The sequence below is a fragment of the Poecile atricapillus genome, chromosome 14 (assembly GCF_030490865.1).
Source record: "Poecile atricapillus isolate bPoeAtr1 chromosome 14, bPoeAtr1.hap1, whole genome shotgun sequence".
Lineage (NCBI taxonomy): Eukaryota > Metazoa > Chordata > Aves > Passeriformes > Paridae > Poecile > Poecile atricapillus.
Window position 1 is genome coordinate 10238577 of NC_081262.1, and position 20364 is coordinate 10258940.

Genomic DNA, 20364 nt, shown 5'->3' on the forward strand with positions numbered 1-20364 from the left:
TGCCTCCAGACAGAGATGGATGATGCAAAATATTTTCCAAATGTTTGCACAATAAAGAATTGCCATCATAGGCTCAGGAGCAACTGTTTTCAGAAAGTAAATATTGTGCATTTCTAGATTAGATAATAGCTAAGGGCAGCATGTGCTGCAGCTGGAGTCTGAAGGCAAAGCGGTTCTTGCCTTCTACATGAAGATGAGACTTAGGCTGTGCAGCTCAAGGAATACCCTCCCTTTCACCCATTACCACTGGCTGCAATGCATCATGCTTATTTTTTCAGAGATGTAAAATTAAGTTAGACAGGAGGACAGCAGCAAAAGGTTCAGTGTATTGGACAAAGAGTAATAAGTTTGTATCTGATTCATCTTCAAACCATTCCATCAGACCAAAAGTAGCCCAGTTCTCTTCAAAGTGCCAGCAGTTCCACAGTGTTTACAGTTTAGCAGCTCTGGTCAGAACTTCTGCATTTCTCCATGTACCAAGAACAGTTCTTTAATTGCAACATTATTAATTCAGCTACAATAGCTCTCCTGTTATCTGGTAGCATTTTTGGACTATGTTTCCTTATTGCTGTTCTCATGTCTTTCCATTGTAGTATGTTTAAGAGATTATTGGCATTTACCTGGCATATTATATCTGCAAAACGCTTTAGTACATCTTAATTAGTAGTTCTCAGAGGGTAACAGGAAGTAATTTCTCAATAGAGAGGATAGGAACAGCAATTTCAGTATTGAAATGTCCCACTGGTATTTCTGTGGCCTGTTTGATGCTCAGAATATCTTTTAAAGAGATATTTGGTCAGAGGCACATTTTTAGAGGAGTTTGGGGATTGATCATTGCAAAAGGACAATATGGTTTAAAGTCACACCACCCGTGCAGTAACTTCTAGAAAGACAGAATGGTTGGCAAAGAATTTTTGGCCTACTGGTAACAAAGTGTAGAGGCGTTCTTCCTACCAGCAGAATGTCAGGAAACTATCTGAAATTTCTTGTCATCTTCGTGAGGCACCTGCTTCTGTAAGAGTTCTTTTTGCTTGCCTGTGCTGAAAGGTGGCTGAAACTGGAGGTTGTTTCACCTGGGGGAAGAATTACATGTGGGAAGTGGCTGCTGAAATAAACATTTGATCTTGTGTCTACAATTTTAGGATGGAGAGTGAACAGGAGTCTTACCTAAAACTGATGAAACAGTCCAGCTTGTGTGATTCATAGCAGTAATTCCATGCAGGAATTCTGTGCAGTCTGTATAATGCTCCTCGGGCTGGAAGCCCCATTGGGTAGATAGGATTTTGTCCCTGATTTCAGCTCTTAGGCAGAGTGTCACTGCAAATGGTGCCATAATTAAACACTGATGAAGAAAATTGGGTAAATGTGTGCTCTGTTTCTGAACATCATCTTTCAGCTCGAGCTCAGGGGGAGTTTTGCACATGCAGCAGTATGTGTGACAGCTTAATAGAGATGGCAAGGATATGACAGTATTCATGATACTGTAATTAATACCAGCAGTATTTTAATAGTACCTAACTGGCAATATATGTCCCAGGTCCAATTCAGGGTGACTGATTGGATTAGAAAAGCATTTTGTTTTGGTGCCTCTACAGTCAAGGCAATTACTATTTCAGCTTGTTGTAGTCTAGCATCAATCCATCTCTTTTCAAAGCATTATATTCACATTGGTTTTTTGATAAAATGAACTTTGCAATGGAAGCTCTTGTTCTGACTGCCAGGCAGTATTACCAAATCAGGGCTTGACCCTGTAAGATGCACATGAGTCAGCACTGGGCTGAAGTTCTGACTGCAGAATCAAAGTGCAAAGACTTATTTGGCTTGTGGGATAGAGAAGCCTTATTCAATACCTCACATCTTATTCTGTAACCTGAAGATGCACAATGTGAGTTTCCAGGGGATGATTGCTTGAGAGTTGAGCAGAAAGGAAGCTCCCAGCATCTTTGCCTGTTTTTCAGTTCACCATAGATTCATTAGCATTTAGGGAAAATGCTTTATGAGTGATCACACACTTCTTTGTTCCAAACCATATTGTAATGTGAACTACATGTCACTGAAAATACAGAATAATCTTTCCTGTTTACAGAACTAGGCAGTCTAGACTTCAATTTATTTATGGTATTTATTTAAAGCTTCAGTTTTGACCTAGATCTAGTTCTCATTTCTGAAAGCTACATAAAGTTCTGACTTGCAGCAATTTTCTTCTTAAGGCTGTTCATGGATATTTATGTAAAATCAAGAATTCCAGCCTCTTATTACATGAGCCATGTAGTATTTTTAACAAAATTCAATTTATTCTATGTAAAATTATGCACAGGATACTGCAGGCAAGGGGGGAAAGAAACCTTGTGGTCCACACATATTTGTTATTAACAGCTTTAACTTGACCTACCTGGTTTTATAAGCAGCAGTGTCAGGGGAATTTATTGCATCAGAGTCTGTGGAGAGAAAAATCAAGGAAGAATTCTATTCACCCCAAATTAAGCTTTAATACTGCAAAGCTGTCATTGTGTGTATCAAAGGCTGTTGAAAGTCATGCTGCTGGGAATAACTAGGGGGCTTGTTCATGCAGTCATGATCATCTTTCTGACAGAAGCTCACTTTCAGGAAACGTGATATGAAATTTTCCTTAGGTTCTCATCTCATTCCCATACTGTGTTTATTTCACCCTTAGTATGCTTCATCTTTAATTTCTCAGTTAGGAACTAATTATCTACAGAACTGTATAATGAAAGATGAGCAAGCCTGAAAGGAGTCTTAAGTGAATGCTAGTTACTTTTTCTTTTCCTAATTTTGGGAACAGGAGTTTCCTCAACTTATTTGGGTTGAGGCCCTTGCGTAAATAGGATCATGTTGTGCTTCTAAGCATAGCCAGAGATTCTGATTTCTGCTTCTTGTAGTTCCATTTGAAAGGCACTGTTTTCTTCCATGTTCTTTTTAAGTGGATGTATTTCTTCTTTTCTAGTAATCTCTGGAATATCTTATCAGTCTCTCAGGGGCTGACCCTTCCCTCTGTGAATGGCTGGAACTGCTGCTGAAGTCTGTAGCATTGAAACAAAGGGCAGAATCAATGAGGGATTCTTCTGGCAGCTTAAAGGCTTACAGAATTTGTAGCAGTAATGTAGACATTGTTTCGTTGGGATTTTCTATGCATTCTTACACATGTATGTCTGTCATGTGCAAATCTATCTATGCAATTCTGTTCCATCCTTCCTCAGTAATTTTTACTTTTTTTAAGATCAGGCAGGAGCCTGAGTTCTTCTGCCAAATATAGTTCCATGAAGCAAAAAGCAAAAGTGTATCAATAATAATGCAGTAGACAGAGAACACAGGAATGACTGTTCTACTTCAAATCTGTTTGACTGTGTCTCCTTTATGCTGAAATCACTGCACAAAGCAATCAGTTGCAGTGTAAGAGTCTCTTTCTGTAAATAAACGTGGCTATATATGATAGCTGTTCCCAGGCCAGATGATGAATTAGACTCAAAATTACATACACAAAATGCATGACCAATTGCATATTTTAATTTGTAATTATCGCAAGTGCTTATGTTAATTGCTTGTTGTGCAGTAGAAATAAAATAAAACATAACTGGTTTAGTGTTTGCTGTCAATCCATTTTGGGTGTACAACAAATTTATTGGTCCTCTGAACCACTGAATATTCTTTCTCTATGTGAATGATCTATATATACACCTAGTAATCATTAAATGCAAGATTTCTTCATCATAGGATCAGCAAATCCCTAAGTTATTATGTACATGCTGTGTTCCAAATGGTGACCCTCCTTCATATCTGTCTTATTTAGATTTTTGCTTCTAATAGTGGGCTGAGCATTGTGTTTTCATTCTGAAGTACTAAACATACTTTCATATTCTGTAATGTCATGCAGTTCTATACAGCAGCACAAAACTCTGCTTAAAGGAAGAAAATAGCCAGAGCCATCTGGAGAGGCACTGAATTTCTCAGTAGCGGACAAAGTGTATTCCAGACAAGGACAGGAAAGATAGAGCAGAAAAGAAGTTAGAGCACATATGCAAAACAATATCCCTTGATGAGTTCTTTGGACATTAAATCAACCTATGCCAGAGCTACTGTGTGTTTCTCACTCAGAGTTTGCTCTATAAGGAAAACTGTGTGTATTGATTGAGCCACCTGCATAGTGCCACAGCACCAGAGCATACAGAGGAGAGCCTGGGTTCAGGCTGGAACTGGTGCTATTCAGATCTCTGTAGGAGTCATTGGCAGGTGATGGTGGGGCACACACAGGATCTCCTGAAGGTTCTAGAGACCTTCCTTCTTGTGGTTTAACCCCAGATGGAAACTCAGACCTATGCAGCCACTCACTCATGCCTGCCCGGTGGGATAAGGAGAGAATTGAAAGGGTAAAAGTGAGGAAACTCATGAGTTGAGATAAAGGCAGTTCAATGGGTAAAGAAAATCCGTACACACAAGCAAAGCAAAACAAGGAATTCCTTCATCACTTCCCATGAACAGCTATGTTCAGCCATCTCAGGAAAGCAGAGCTCCACATGTAACAGTGACTTGGGAAAGCAAATGACACCACTCTGAAAGTCCTCCCTTCTCTATTCTTCCACCAGCTTTAAACATGGATCATGAAGCCTTGTGGTCTGAGATATCCCTTGGGTCAGTGGGGCTCAGCTGCCCTGTCCCTTCCCAGCTCCTTGTGCACCCCTATTCTCCTGACTGCTGTGTGGGGTGAGGAGCAGAAAAGGCCTTGACTCTGTGAGCCCTGCTCTGCAATGACAAAAACATCTTGAGTTATCAACACTGTTTCCAGCACAAATACAAAACACAAAACACATCCCCATACCAGCTACCGTGATGAAAATTAACTCTATCCCAACCAAACCAGCACACTTCTCCACCTTCTCTCCCATTAGCACCTCATCTACAGGATAAGGCTCACAGTACACAGACCAGGAATCCTCAGAGCAGATATTTCCTCTGCAGTGGGTCTGCCCAGGCAGGGAATCTAGATCAGTGTGGAGAATGTTAACAGATGGCTGCCAGGCTCATGTTTGCCAGCTGGAGAAAAGCACAATGCAGCAGGGATGTGTGTCCAAGCCCTTTGCCAGTGGTAGGACCAGCCAGGGAAGCTCTTGTAACTATCCTGATCTCCAACAACTATAAGCAAATCTAGGCAGAGGAAAAATCAGATGTCACACACTGATGGTACTGCTTATGCACAGAGAGCACCACAATATTTTCTTGTACGACAGGAGTAAATGTGTAGGAATGTAATGTGACTTGTGTTAATTTGCTTGATAAAAATAAAATTTTCCGTACCTATGTTCAGAGAATCAGCATTTTGAGACATGTCTTTTAGAAAAATAAATATGTCTAGTGGTTTGTATGGAATGAAGATTATATTTGGGTCAAATTAAAAAATGGTCTATACCTTCGTGGATAGTTAAGCTATAAAATTTAACCAATGAAAGGGTAAAAGTGATAATCTTGCTTTTACCAGCTCAGCAGTAACCAGAGCAGGTGCAAGCCATGTTTAATCCATGACCCCTGGGAAATGGTAATGTTCATTTCTGTTGTCTTCCTGTGCCAGATGCCAGGCTCTCCAAATTTCTAATTGAGAGCACTGACTAGAAAGAATTATAAGGCACAACTGAGCACCTGGGTCACATCAAAATGAGAAAAGCTCCTTAACTACTGCTTATTGTAACATCCCACTGTAGGCAACACCTGTGGTATGACTTTATAAATAGATAACCTGAGCTGTGCTCACACAAGGGTAATTCAGAAGTTGTCAGCTTGTTAGGCAGTTTTCCAGCCGTGTGCTGATGGCACATGCCCATAACCCAAGAGGAAATAATTCTTCATGTTTATTCAGTACATTATGACATAAAGTTGTGGGGGTTTTGTTATCTTTAAAATTCCTAATCTGCTTTGGCATTAAAAGAAGTTCCAAGCAGACCTGACATTAGCATTTTCTGATGTCTTGGAGTAGGTATGTCCCCTGCCATGTTCTAAAAACATTTGGATGGTCAAATTACTTAGCCCTGGTAGCACACACTTGCAGAGGAATTAAATTTTTGGCAAAGGTGCTGATAATGATTTTTACATGTAGTTTAATCACTTGCGATGTTTTTTCTCGATTTGCAGTGGTAGTCACTGTACCTTCTGGAGTTCACAGCACTGAAACACTACATCCCTTTTTTATTGTGTACAGATATGAAAGATATCCTCTTGCTGAACATACTACAGCCCCTGGGTTTTGATTAGCTTTGGACCTTTAGACTGAATTTCCTTTATGTTCAAATAATTTACATTTGAAAATATGAAGAATGAAACATATTTTTCAGCTACCATTGATTCCTGGTTACTCAGTGTATATAGAGGTTGACTCACGAGATTCATATATAGTCAGCAAATTGTCATCAAACACCTTTCTACTCTTCAGAAGTCATTTAGAGTCTGTATTGTCTGATATACTACAAACATCCCACTAAGATATATTTGTTGGTTTTTACATTGCTTTGGTATCAAAAGAAAACATCAGATCCCCATGAAGTTAAATGCATTTTTTTATCTGGACCAGTTTTTCTTTTCTGGGACTGGAGAGCAAAATTGTAACTATTGACATTTAATAAATGAGATTAGACCTTTTGACTTTGGTCAAAGCTTTGAAAAGCAGCAAGGAGGTAAGCATTTTGAAAAATGTCTTTTGTTCTCAGGTAGTTCATGCTTACATAAGGTGGGCTCATTCCCTAGATTTTCCTAAAGTTCATCAGTAAAAAATATGAAACTTATTTCTCTGTGTCCTGGCACACATGAGCAATGTCAATCACAAAAGCAGCTCTACTCCCTTGTAGGATAAGGCCAAAACAATACAGTGCAGATTGGAGGACATACAATACTGCTGTCGTCTTAGGGGCAGGAAAAAATATCCCACATGACGAGCTGAGCTCCGTAAATTGTTCATGTCGGGGCTGGAAAACCAGTTACAGGGAGTATGAGCCTTGCTTAAATTCTCAGTATCTTTTTATCTGTCTGTATTTTATAATTCTACAAGCAAAGCAACTTCGCCTGTAAGACTACAAAATGTAAATAATTTTGTAAAACTGTTTCTGTTGAATTAGCTTTATTAAAAAGATAAAGGAATTGTGGAAGGTAGAAGGGCTTTGATTCTTGGATGATTTTTGGACTCTCAGACTGCAAGGATAAGGAAAATGAGCCACATATTTCAGGTCTGGTTTTGTATGTAACCAGTTAATAAGTAAACTTTTAAAGTAAGGTGCTGTCCTTAAGAGGGCCAAGGTGTTTTGAAATGCATCTGATATTTGTTTTTAGTGAGTTGTTCCTTGTCTGTGGCATAAGCTTCACTTATTAGGTTTTATTGTTTTCTCTATAATAAATTTTCACTGAAAGATTTTATACTTCTTTCTCTTCTGATTACCAAATAGTACAGAAATTGATAACCAGTTGTTACCTTCTGTAAATGGTTCTTCTTCTGAATGTGATCTTTTAAACCAATAATTATTAAAAATAATTAAAATATCAAAAATTTTGTTTTCCATTTAACATGTGGAGGATATATTGGTTTGTGCTCCTTCCTCAATTGACAAGATTCTTCTTGATCCTGCTTAGGTTGTCTTGATTCACCCAATTCTCTGTGTAACTGTTGATATTGAAATGTCAGTGCTCTGGAAGACAACATACATTTATATAAGAAAAATACATAAGAAAGCATAAGCTTTTCAGTACAAGACACATCCTTCCCTTGCAGTGCTGCAATGAACTGCACCTTCCTCTAAATCTTGGATCCTTGTGCTTTTCTTTCAAGTGTGCACTTCAGCTGAAAGCATTGAGACACCAATTGTCTCTCTGTTAGCATCTTCCTTACTCACTTCTTTTATCCTTTTCTGGATCTGCCCCCCAGATCCATTTGCTTCTTTTAAAACTATTATTTTTGTCAGTATTACACATTATTTCCAAATTGGGATGAGCTTCCCCCCCATACACAGAGGGGTCCTTAGCCTGAAGCCTTTGCTTATGCTTTCACTACGACTGAGTGTGGAAGCCAGTGAGAGACTGTTGAAAGGGAATGCAAGTGGTCTAAAATAATTTCTGGTTTAATTTTAGAGCAGTTACATAGGATTGGGTTATTAAGGATATTTAAAATGAAGGATGAGTGCCTGCATATGTAAAAAGTTGTCCTTTAATCTTCTGTTTCAGCTTGCTCAATGTTAATGAGAACTAGTACTTGTATGAGACTTTTTCTTGATTGTTTTCTATAGTTAAGTATAAAGTGGGATGAAAATGGAAAGGACTACCTTAACAGACAGATTAACAGGTTTATCAAGGATTCCCTGTTTGGTAGGACTCCAAACAATTTTTGTCTTTTAAAAGGTGACACATTCAAGTGGTAACATATAACACTAATCAAAATTTAATATTAGAATTCCTATTTAGAGAGACATGCAAATCATATTTTGTCTTGTGCTCAGAAGTTTGCCTTTCTTTATTGAAAGGATTTATGATTAAGAGATTCCTGCTGTTCAAGAGGTCTAGAAACAGATAATGATTTTTTGTCATTGTATAAGCCGAGTTTACATCAGCAAATACGTAGTTAAACACAGCTAATTACAGGAGCATTCTGCAGCCTGGAGATGGTTTGTTTCTCAGAGGCACTGCCTGATTCTGTACCTTGTAGGTAGTTTTACTGAACCATTACACTTAGGCAGAAGTGGTGATGAACTGTCCTTTTGCAGAAGTGCTGTTGTTGTCACCTACACCTCCAGTGTAAAAACACCCGGTGCCTCACATGGTGACATTTGCTTTTTTGAGCGGTCTCAGATAGGACAAGTTCTTGAGAGCTGCTGAGCAGCTTCCACAACTATTGCCTTAATCAAAACATTGCATGAGAGGATGCTGAACTGCAACCTCGTTGTTTGATCTCCTGCTTCTTACTTGGTGTGTTTGTGAGAATATTCTTTCTAGTTTGCTTTTTTTTTCCCCTTGACACACATACAATGTATATTTAGATCAGGACTGCATTAGACATTCATTTGGTTAAATGGTTTCTCACTCTATTCAGTCCTGCTTTGCTGCATCTGGAACAAAATTTTATAGTCCACACAGTTTAATGTTTGCTAAAAATAAATAGGAGAGGGTGGAAGGAATTTCTAACGTAGCTGAGAAAGTTTTACAACAGCTTCTTTACACAAAAATCATAACTTTGTATTTCCTTTTTGTGTTAATGGATATTAATTAAATCCCCTAAACCTGTGGAGGGAATAGACACACATATAATTTCTCTCTTATGATTTTGGTAGAAGGTTCTATATGAAACTTTAAAGTAGAGATTTATCACCACAGATGTATCTTTTATTTCAGCATCAGATAATTGTCAGTGGCATAAAATCCAGCTTCAAAATTGGCATGAATTGGCAATTTGGATGGCAATATCATCAGCGTAACATGTGGGGGAAGAAATATACCCACTTGTTACTCTATTTTTTGTAAACCAGGATGAAATTCTGTTGAGAATAAATTTATACTGATGTTGGCACTTACACTTCTTTGAGGGAGTACTTAAGTTCTCTTTCACAAAAATTTATTCTTTTGACTAACTACATTGATTCCGTAGAATGGTCAGTGGACTAAAGTGAAAACAATTTAATTTAATAAAGTAAATAAATTTAAATTAATTGAATAAGATACATTTACAATTATAATCAATCTTCCTATCTTAATGCTAAAACTTATTGAAAGCCTACCTGTTTGAAGCCAAAGTAAGCAGAACCTTCCCAATCAGGCTTATCAGAAGCCACTTGGTATTCCTGAATCAACAGAAATGAAACCTGCACAAAATTTTGCAGGATGTTAGTGACAGGTGCAAATCCAAATATTAAATATTTGCCAAGAAGAATATAATTACTTAATAATTTACAAGGAATGAATGAAAAAAAGAGCTGTTTGATCTCTATTTAACACATTTTAACATTCCAGAGGTTTGTTTCTCCATGTGCAAGCTTAGTCATTTGTGGAAGAAATCACAGAGTTCTGACCTAAACCCATTTTAGAATGACAGATAGATACTAAGAGAAAACAACTGACACGCATTAGAAAATTTCTTTTACTGGTTGTTTTAAATGTAGTTTTCTTCAGCCAGTTTTCCTTGAAAAGTGAAATTCTGCATGCTGGGCTTTGGAATGGAGAAAGTAGCCTCAGTTATAGAAAAACACTATTAGGTCACTGATGACTGAAGGTGGAGATTAAAATCAGTGATATTTATTTCATCTCTGTCAGGTGGAGAAGCAAATCACTTTGTTAAATACAAAAAGACAACACTGACAGGGAAAGAAAGGTTATATTTGAAAGCATGAGATGTGATTCTTTTGGGGGGAGGGAGAGCACAGTGTATGCCTCAACATTCATAAATAGAGAAGCCAATCTTTGTGCTTAAAACAGTGATTTGGAATAAAGAGCTGGGTCCTGTGATCAGCTCAGTTCCTGATGCTCGGTGGTGCTGTTTTGTAGTAAATGAATTGTGAATATTTTGGGGCTTTATTCACAGTTACATTGAGGACCTTTAACACCCCTCTGTCAACTTGCTCAGCCTGCTAGACAAATATTCCTTCTGCACCAATAATGTTAGTAAAAATATTGAAGAAAACCAACTGAAAATAGAACTATCAACATCCTTTTGTTGATCCAATTATCTGTCTCTAAAAAAAGGTTTTAACACCTCCCACGCAGAACAGCAGCTTCAGTAATTTGGCCATGATAACAGTGCATGATCAAGAAACTTGAGGCTGTGATACGTGGTAAAATGTCCCATTTTGTGTATAGGAAGCATTTTGTTTAAGTAAATATATTTCCTTTTTAAGTACCTTTTGGATTACTCACTATTATGTTGCTCATCCCATTAGTCTAGTGTAGTTACCACAGATGTTTAATTGCAGAAATTGTAAATGGGTGAATCTATCATTCGCCTGAGATAGAGATGGGAGATGAGGCTTTGCGTCTTTGGGGTTTTATGTTCATGGTGTATTTGAAGATAGGGAGTAAACTGTGACTAATGTGTAGAACAAAGGATTGGAAGGTTTGGTTATTTAGCTTCTACCAGTGACTAATTCACAGCAAACCTTAAGTGTCCTGTTTAGAATAGTGCTCTAACAAGTCCTTGTAATGATATGCTGCCATTATGTCCCAGATGATATTACAACATGATGCTTTATCAGAAAATTACATCAAAGGCCCAGCATTCAATTATGATAGGGTGGGTTGGGAAATCAAACAGCCTGCTGTGCTGAGATGCAATGAATTGTTTTCAGTAGTGAAATTAGAACACTTGCATTGTAGACCTGCTGGAAGGCTACAAAGGTAGGTTTATACTTCGTGACTGTAGCTGCTATCCATCTCAACATTTTTTCTGTGTGGAATTTGCATGAGGTCAGTGAGAGAGCTCAGAAGTATCTCAGACCCAAGACACTGCAGGGATCAGGACACTGGATCTGCCCATGTTACACCACAGAAACACGGTGTTCTTTGAATACCCATCATTACAAAGCATGGCTCTAACCTCAGGTACAAGGAGCCACACTCATGTCCAGGCGCCCCAGCTCTGTTGCGCATTCTCATGGGAGTGAGATGAGATAGAGTGAAGGATAAAGGACTAACCTTGATGTTTCCACTGGATATTTACAGTACATACAGAAAAGGACCCAGCTTTGTAATCACCAGCATCAGAATTACAACAGCAAAGAGCTATTTAAATGGAGATGGTGCCTGTTTGCACATGAAAAATATTACGCCATACGTACTATATATTGTATATAACATAACACTAATTTTAAAGGGAAGGGATCACATTTTGCCTCCCATCCATGAAATCCACAGACAGCCAGACAAACAGTATGCTTGGACTACTTTTAAAAAGTAATTAATTATAAACAGCATAATGAATTAATAATAATTTACTAAAGCAACAAAAGAGAAGATTGTATTCAATTTTATTATTCAAATAAAATATTTCCTTTGGAAGGAAAACTAATTAGAACATTTCAAAAAATATGGGCCATTTGGTAACACGATTAGTGTCTTCAACCAGACAGAGGATAGCAGATTGGGGTTAGACACACACTTGGTAAGAGTAGTTTGATTCAAGTATATTGCCATGGTAGAAAAAATTCTGAGGGACATAGGGGATGTAGGGTATGTTTTGTCTTCTTGGACACCATGCTCCAAATACTACTCTGAACACAAAACTTTGGAGTATTCCCAGAGGTGCACTTGTACATTTCGTTTGAGAATCTGTGCTTCCAAAGTCTTTATATAATCTTGACATAATTAGCATTTTGTTAAATTATTTGGAAAACGGAAATCCAGTTTGTTAGTCGCACGGTATTTCCCTGCTTCCTCACTGCAAAGAGCCCCTGATTCCTTAGGATTAACACTTCCATTTATGCTGCTTAGAGCTGACACCTCATTTTCATGTACTCAAAGTTCAGCAGAATCACAGACCTAAACGAGAATAATCTTTATTTCTAAATCCTGCTGGTATCAATAATTTAACAAGGTCACCTAGAGTCTTGGAAGCGCTCAGGCTGCAGAGGGAGAGCGGTGTGCCCATCCCAGAGTCTAACCTGGGACTCATCAGGCTCCACAGAGCAGCAGGAATAGGCCGCGTTCATCCCAAAGGGATGGCCGGGGCTCTGTGTTCCCGCAGGGCTGATCCCGAGGGATGGCCGGGGCTCTGTGGTCCCGCAGGGCTGATCCCGAGGGATGGCCGGGGCTCTGTGGTCCCGCAGGGCTGATCCCGAGGGATGGCCGGGGCTCTGTGGTCCCGCAGGGCTGATCCCGAGGGATGGCCGGGGCTCTGTGGTCCCGCAGGGCTGATCCCGAGGGATGGCCGGGGCTCTGTGGTCCCGCAGGGCTGATCCCGAGGGATGGTCGGGGCTGTGTTCCCGCAGGGCGGGGCGGTCCCGCCGTGGAGCAGCTCTGAGGGGGCTCCCCGCCCGGACCGGTCCCGAGGGCACACTAAGCCGCCAGGAGGCGCTGCTTTCACCGCGCCCTAGAGTCCAGCGCGCGGGCTCGGCCAAGCCCCGCCTCCCTCGTCCCGCCCCGTCAGCCGGTTGGCGGAGAGGGCCATCAATCGGAGCGATGCCCCGCCCTCCTCCAACTGTTCGGAGCGCGGCTTGATTGGCAACCGCGTGCCGCTGCTCTCGCGCCGCAGCCTTCCCTCGCCCTAGCTCGCGCTCTACGGAGCGAATGGCTAATGTAGTTGTCAATCAAGGATCAGCCCCATACCAACCAGTGGAGCCGCCTCCTGAGCGTGAGACGCGGTTTGATTGGTGCATCCGACTGTCAATCAGCGGCGCACCCCGCCCCGTCGCGGTCAGGTAGCCCGGAAGATGGCGGCGGCGGCGGGGGCCGGTGGGGCTCTGTGAGAGGAGCGGCGGTGGGGCCGATGCCGCGGAGCCGAGGAGCGGCGGCTGCCGCGGGGGCTCCCCGGAATCGCTGAGAACCTCGAGCCCCTCATTCTGCGCCAGGTCTCGGTCCGGGAGCGGACGGCATGCGGCAGCGCGGGGGGCTCGGCGGGAGCGCCGGGCGGCGGGGGGGCGGTGGCCCACGGCTCCTCGGCTCGCGACACCTGCTCGGGCTCGTCCTTCTGCTGTGGCCGCTCGTGGGGAGCGGCGAGGCGGCTCCGCTGCCGCCAGCAGGTGCAGGTGAGCTCGGGGAAGCGGGGCGGGGGTGCGGCTCCGCGGCGGGGCCCGGGAGCGGCGGCACTGCGGGTTTCCGAGACACCGTCCCTCCCCCGTGCTGCGGGCAGGGCTCCGCCGAAGCGTCGGGAAGGGCACGGCGGGCGGATGGGGCTCCCCGGCTGTAGGTCACGGCTCTGCCGGTGGCAGTGAGCGATATCCCGCTGAAGATCGCTCAGACCCCTGCCACTGAGCTGTGGGTTTGTTCTGTCTGTGTGTTTACCGCAGACCTTCTTCCTGTAGTTCTGCTGTTATCGCCTGTACAGAGCACGGCGGGATTTTTCTTTTTCTGGTTTTGCCTGTGAATCACCGGGACTCCCGTTCCTGGGTGGAGGCTCTTCAGGGCAGACGGCGCTTCCCTGTTTTCCGGTCAGATTAGTCGGATTCCTCCCCCGGCCCCCCCGGTCCGGCCTCTAAATAGTTATATACTTCACATTTATTTCTCTCGTATATGAGGCAATGCTGACTTCCTTCGATTTCCCTGCTTATTTTCCTGTTTGTCTTAGAAACACAAACTAAGCAATATGCCCTCGCAGTCGTAGGAGTGACTGATCAGAGGTTTATTAGGACTCACAGGTACCAGCTTTGATTCATTTCTATTGTTGGCGTTTCACTGGGACTTGGAAACATAACATTGTATTGAGACTGAATTTTCTTAGGCTTGGGTTGGTTGGAATCTGTGCTGAGACTCCCTTCTAGCCGTGAGGAGTTGTACAGTTTAAGTAGACAAGATGTTGAGGGAGGAGCAGGAGCAGTGGGGAGGGAAAGATACGAAGCACGAAGATTAGGTAATTTGGCTCCTCTTCTACACGGAGTATCAAAACAGGGAGTGGAACCCATACTTCTTTTATTTTTGGACCTGTGTCTCTTTTCCGGTTCTTCCTACCTGGAACATTTATGAATTGTTCAGTAGTCACTCCCTTCATCAGCCTGCTTTGAGGTCTTTCATACTTTATATATAAATAAATTATGAAAAAGATAAAATTGTCAGTCAAATCTTTATTTCTTTTGACGTTAAATGTATCTTATTCAATAATTTTTTAAATTTATTAAATACTTGGAGTTTGTCCAGATAATATTAATTTGTCATTGAGCTGTAAGGTAAGACAGCAGAATCAGTTCTGCATGAGGGGTTTTGCAATGCCTTTCCTGGGTCTTACCTTCCTTGAAATGCAGTTAATTTTTCTATTTAAAAGGAAATGTCAAAGTGTTCTTTTAATACAATTTCCTTTTTCCTATGAGGACTATGCATGTGCCTTACAAAGATGGGAGAACAAAGCGTAACTTCCATGGTACTGGTAAAAAGCTTTATTCTCAAAATGAAAAGCTGACTGGACGAATTGCAGGACATAGTATTAGTGCTGTTTTGGGTTTGCTTTTTGTTTTTTTTTTTAATTCTGTATTTTTAAAAGACTGAATCAGGTGTGCCAACTGTAGTACTGCTAAGAGAAATATTTATGATGTTGTGATATTTGCCTCATATGACATGAATGAAATACTGTAATTTTATACGTAGGTTTTTGTTATCTTTAGGCCAAAGTATGTATACATTGGATGTTATCTTAAGTTTAGCCAGCTGTCCAGATGCTGTCCTGGGAAACCCAGTGAACTCCAGAAAATGAAGCTGCTGCTTTCTCCTGTGTCTTTGCCCATGTAAGGGACAATGTATTTGGATTACTTTATTGATGGATATTTAGTATTGAAACTTTAGGGCCTCATTAGGAACCTTTTCCAGTTTCACTGGCATCACATCTGCTGGGAGGACTTCCTCCTGACTGAAGTAATGTGTGCCTGGTGGGTTTGAGTGCAACAGGTTCTTAGGCTGCAACATGTCCTGTATGAGCAGCAGGAACCGGAGGAAAAGCTACAAGGCCTTTTTTTTTTCCTTCCTTTGAATATCTTCCTAGTAGATGACAATGAGACTGGTTCAGCTTGAACCTTCTCTGTCATTCTAGGCAGGTTTTGTAACCTGTCTGAAGACAAATCTGTGACGTTACTTTGCAGAGTTAAGAGTCATGGGTTGTGTTTAAAAACAGTTCAGCTGTACTGTGAATGTCCCTCTTGTGTCCCATGACAGATTGCATTGATTTCCTCTGTTGGGGCTGGCAGGTGGTGGTGGGTTTCATTCTGGACCTTGGCAGTTCTTGCAGTTGACTGTAACACTTGGTCTGATACATATGGATTGAAAATTTGAGAAGAATTTAATGGGCTTTTCATAGAGTGATTAGTAACTGGTATCAAAATTACTTCAGAATCCTACAATTCTTCACCTAGCAAGAATGGTTGCTTGTTTGATAGTGGAGAAACATTTTTATGTGTGTTGCTTGTAATAGGAAAGATAAGCTCCACAGAAAAAGGAGGAAAGTGCCTGTAGTTACTGTAAGGAATTTTATAGAATATTTCATGGAGTATATCTATAATAAATTAACTTCTCCTTTGGGAGGAGGCTGGAATGCTGGAAGTGGTGATGGTCAGGTTCTAGCAAGACTGGATTGGATTCTTTGTGCAAAAATGCTCCAGTTTGTGGGAATGCTGTGGAAGTTTGCCAGACTGGATGGCTGGGGAGCTGTGAGGTTCTCAGGGTCCCAATTGAGAGGAATGATGCCACTCTTTTTAAATGTGGATTCGTAGTGTTTGCAGATGAAGGTGTGCATTGATGAGCTGTTCTATATCTGTCTTGCATTTTTTGATGTTATACTTTGAAACTAATTTATTGTTTTTCACCCAACAATAAGGAGACAAGGTAAAGGAAATGAGGCTTGAACTGTTTCCCTGATAAGGTTCATAGCAATTATTATAGGAAACATGAAAAACAAGCTGTTGAAGATGCTACTGCCTAAAAATACTTAAACCAACTTAGATTTAATTCTATGAGTGGAAAAGAATAATGCACTGTGATAGTTCTGAATTTAAGGTTTGACTTTATACTGGAGGCGAGAGCTAGGGCAGTTGTGCTGGAAAGGAGTTTCTAGACTGATGTGTAAAAGTTGTCTTTAGCCTGCAGAGTATTGGTCATTTTCCCCAGGTGCATCAGCTTAACGTGACTTCCACTACCAGCTGTGTGGCTGAAGGAAGGACGTTTGGGCACTGCTTTTCTGCAGCAGTGTTTAGCAGCCAAACAGTGCATCACAAAGTGCCATGGCTGCTTTACTGTGCTGAAGCTTTATATGTACATTCAGGCTCTCAGTTCTGACTTGGATTTCCATACTTGACCTTAATTCCACTGAGCATATGAATCAAGTGTGTGTAAAGTCAGACAAAGTGTTTTCATCATCTCTGTGCTCTATGAAGTCTTTGCAAACACAAAGAAGAGGGACTCAAAAATACTTTTATTATCCTGTAAAACTTGAATAGGTGGTAGCATTTTTAGCAGGTGTGTTCAATTTCACACTTGTGATGACTGCACAGTGTGAGCAGTTGAAGTGAGGCAGCTGGACTTGCTGCCTACATGATTGCTTTTTGAGAGCCTTGGCCTTGGAACTGAGTGGCCCAGGTGGGTGTCAGTGGCAGGGAGTCCCTGCTGATAGGCTTGGTCATGTAGGATTCAGGAAGAGATGATTAGAAGTTGGTATTTAGTATCCAGAGATGTTCATCTGGAGTATCTAAACATTCATGCAGCTGTATGAATATGAAGTATCTAAATATTCAGTCAGCTGGCCTCAGATGACAAGTTAAAACTTGGAGATGAAGTCACTTTTTTTTGTGTGTGTTAAGATGAGCTCTGTAGTACATGTATACTCCTGGGAAAATTGTTGCTTTTGGGTTGCTTTGGCTTGATGTTTTACTTGGAGTTCTGTCAGACTGGGGCCAAATTGCAGTGGTGGCCTGTGGTTTGGTACAATGTAAAATGTCTGTGAATCTTGCACATAAGAAAAGCCATTTTCTAAGTGTATGCAAGTTAGCAACTCAGATCACTGGAAGTTAAGAAAAATCTTGCTTTTACAGTGGGAATTTTAATTATGGTATGTGCCTTTTGTGGGAGTAGTCTATCCTTCCTCCCCTTTCAAGCACTGAACTTGTTTACTTCTCCCTCTATTTCTTTTTCTAGCTTCTGTCCCAGGCACTTAATAGTCATAGAACTGGAGCTGGAAATTTGTCTTTTATCTTTTGTTTCTATCTGTGAGTTTGACTCTGAGGTAAGAGGCCAACCCTGACTTTGGCCTGCAGGGATGTTCCACGCAAAGCTTTGTTCACAGGCTTGGTTTGCTTTCTCTGCCTGTGGCTGTAAAGTGTCTGGACTTTGCTACAACTAATGGAGTCCTCACAGGAGGAGGTCACTCTCTGAGACAATTTCTGACGTCTTGAATGCTTGGGTGTATTTAATAATTCCTTGGGTATCGTTGCAGCATATTAAGATAGCACTGATCAGAAACTGAAGGTTTGTTGTCACAGTATCAAGTGCTGGGCATTGGTTTGAAAGGGCCCATTGCTGGGTGCAGGTTGTGCCCCTGCATAAAAATAGAAAGTGTTTTGTGAGATCCAACATTCTGGATAGATAAATATGATGGGGAGTAATTTTCTGGATACTTGCTGTAGTCTGATTTCAGTCACTATTCACACACAGTTTATCTGCATGGGATAAAGGGACCTCAGGCAGTGTAATGCCAGAGCTGCAAAAAATCACAGTTCTGTTTCAATACTATCACTGCAGCAGAAGGACAGCTCATGAAGTACTGGAGTGTTCCTTAGATTTTATTTTGGGTCTGCCTTTCTGTTTGGTCTGGGCACTTAATGTCTGGAGAATGATGCAGTTCTGGATACAATTTGCAAAAGTTTCAGTGCTTTTGTTGCTCTGTATGAGCTCTTTGTTTTCATTGTACTGTTATGAAAGGTCTTGAGCAACTTCTAGATACTAGAAACATTTTGTCAACTTTTATAAGCAGAAATGTCTAAAATGTGTCAGGGATAGCCCTTTCAGTATGCATGTGTGCTTTAAGTGCTGTCTGTAGCAAGGTGCTGTGCCATATATAGCTTAGGCAAGGTAGTGGTGGGAAGCACATTGTCAGTAAATTGTCTTCTGAGTGATTTTCTGTATGAAATGCTGTACAAAGTAACACCTTGTCCAACACTGCTACACTTACAAAAGTTTCCTTCCAAAAGAAAACATCACTGTAGTGGCTTAAGAGTGACATGACTCTTTTGGGACTCCCACTGTACCCTAAAATTCTTTGGTATGAAAGATGTGTAGAAAATAGTAACAGTAGATTTTTTTAGTGCTGACTTTTAAACTTTCAGCCTGTAGACCAGATCCAGTTCTCCAAAATCAGTCACTTCCTCAATGGCCTGTTCTTCCCAGGGATCCTTTAGCTATGAATAGGGATGAGAAATAGATCCAATAAGCTCTTTTTACAAAATGCTGCTGCTTCCTTTCTCTCCTGCATTTCTTAACCCAGCTGTACATTGGAATTGGAAAGGCATCTACTATACAATCAAGGTTCCAGAAAATCCCATTACATGAAAGTTTCATTTATGGATTTCTTTCCTGTGAACTGAAATTAGTCTCTTCAAAGGCATTGTATCTTAATGGCTTGTGTTGCTATCAAATGGTAGGAGAAAGAGATACTGTCATTTTGGTTTCCATGCTGCAGATAATGCTTTTCTGATGGTTGGAGATACCATGCTGTGTGACCATCTCATGCTACTTTGAATTATTTTTGTCTATCCCATGTTTAAAAATAAACAAACAAACTACAACTCCTGTGCCTCACTGTTGGAAAAATGGTATAGCAGATGAAAAAAACCCATGTACTTGAGCAGGAATGAATTGTCCAACCCAATATCTAGCAGTACAGAATAAAGTATGCTCAGCAGAATTTTGTGAGTGTATGTGCATTTATGCACACACATACGTGCAATTAAGAGTCGGTGATACATTTGCAAAATGATAATGCTACCCAGATTTTCCAGAAACACTGCCATGAAGGCATAAGGCACATAATTATTTAACATGGATATTTTTTACCTTGTCTTAAGTTGTCTTTGTGCAAACATGAGATTCTAGCACTGAAACTTCAAACAGATCTCGCTCTGTAAACACTTGAAGTACCAGCCTATATTTAGTCTTATTAAAATTGAGCAGTATGCTGTTATGTGAGTAATTCTCTAACATTACTGGGAAGACTTGCAGGATAATAGAATAAGGTCAGTAATGTAAAACTAATCCCAGCTCAGAGTTTTGCTAGTTACTAACTGTTCAGCCAATATGCAGGCCAGGAGAAGTGCTTAGAAAACAGGAGGATCAGAGCAGTGTTGTTCTGAGAGGCTCCAGGGGAGTCCAGCATTGCCCTGGATATTCTTGCCTTAGGATAAGTAATCTGTGCCACCCTAACACAGAAAGTGCATTTAAACACATATAGAAACGCATTTGAAGCATGTTGTAAAACCATTTAGGGGGAACATGGGATAGAGTAGTTTGAAAAAGTGTTGGCTTATACTGGAGGATAGACTTCTGTTCTTTTTAAGGACAAATGGGAGGACGGAGATAATTTTCCAATAATTTTTGGCGTAGAATTACACATTCAGTTATGATATGAAGTAGCTAAGATTTCTTCTTGAAAATATTGTAACTTATTGCATAGGACAGTGATATTTCAGGGTCATGTGTCCACAAAACACATTTAAC

The 20364-nt window shown here is 40.8% G+C and overlaps 1 protein-coding gene across 3 annotated transcripts in view; it reads left to right on the top strand.

Annotated features, from left to right (window-relative positions):
* Window positions 1–13391: 13391 nt before the first annotated feature.
* Window positions 13392–20364, top strand: part of LMTK2 (lemur tyrosine kinase 2) — a 41897-nt gene continuing 34924 nt past the window's right edge. For all 3 annotated transcript variants that reach the window (XR_009278756.1, XR_009278755.1, XM_058849537.1), the window contains exon 1: window positions 13392–13709. Coding sequence is in view for 1 of the 3 variants with exons in the window: in XM_058849537.1 (XP_058705520.1) it covers window positions 13556–13709 (154 nt within the window). In the remaining 2 variants the exon portion in view is untranslated. The remainder of the gene's footprint in view (window positions 13710–20364) is intronic.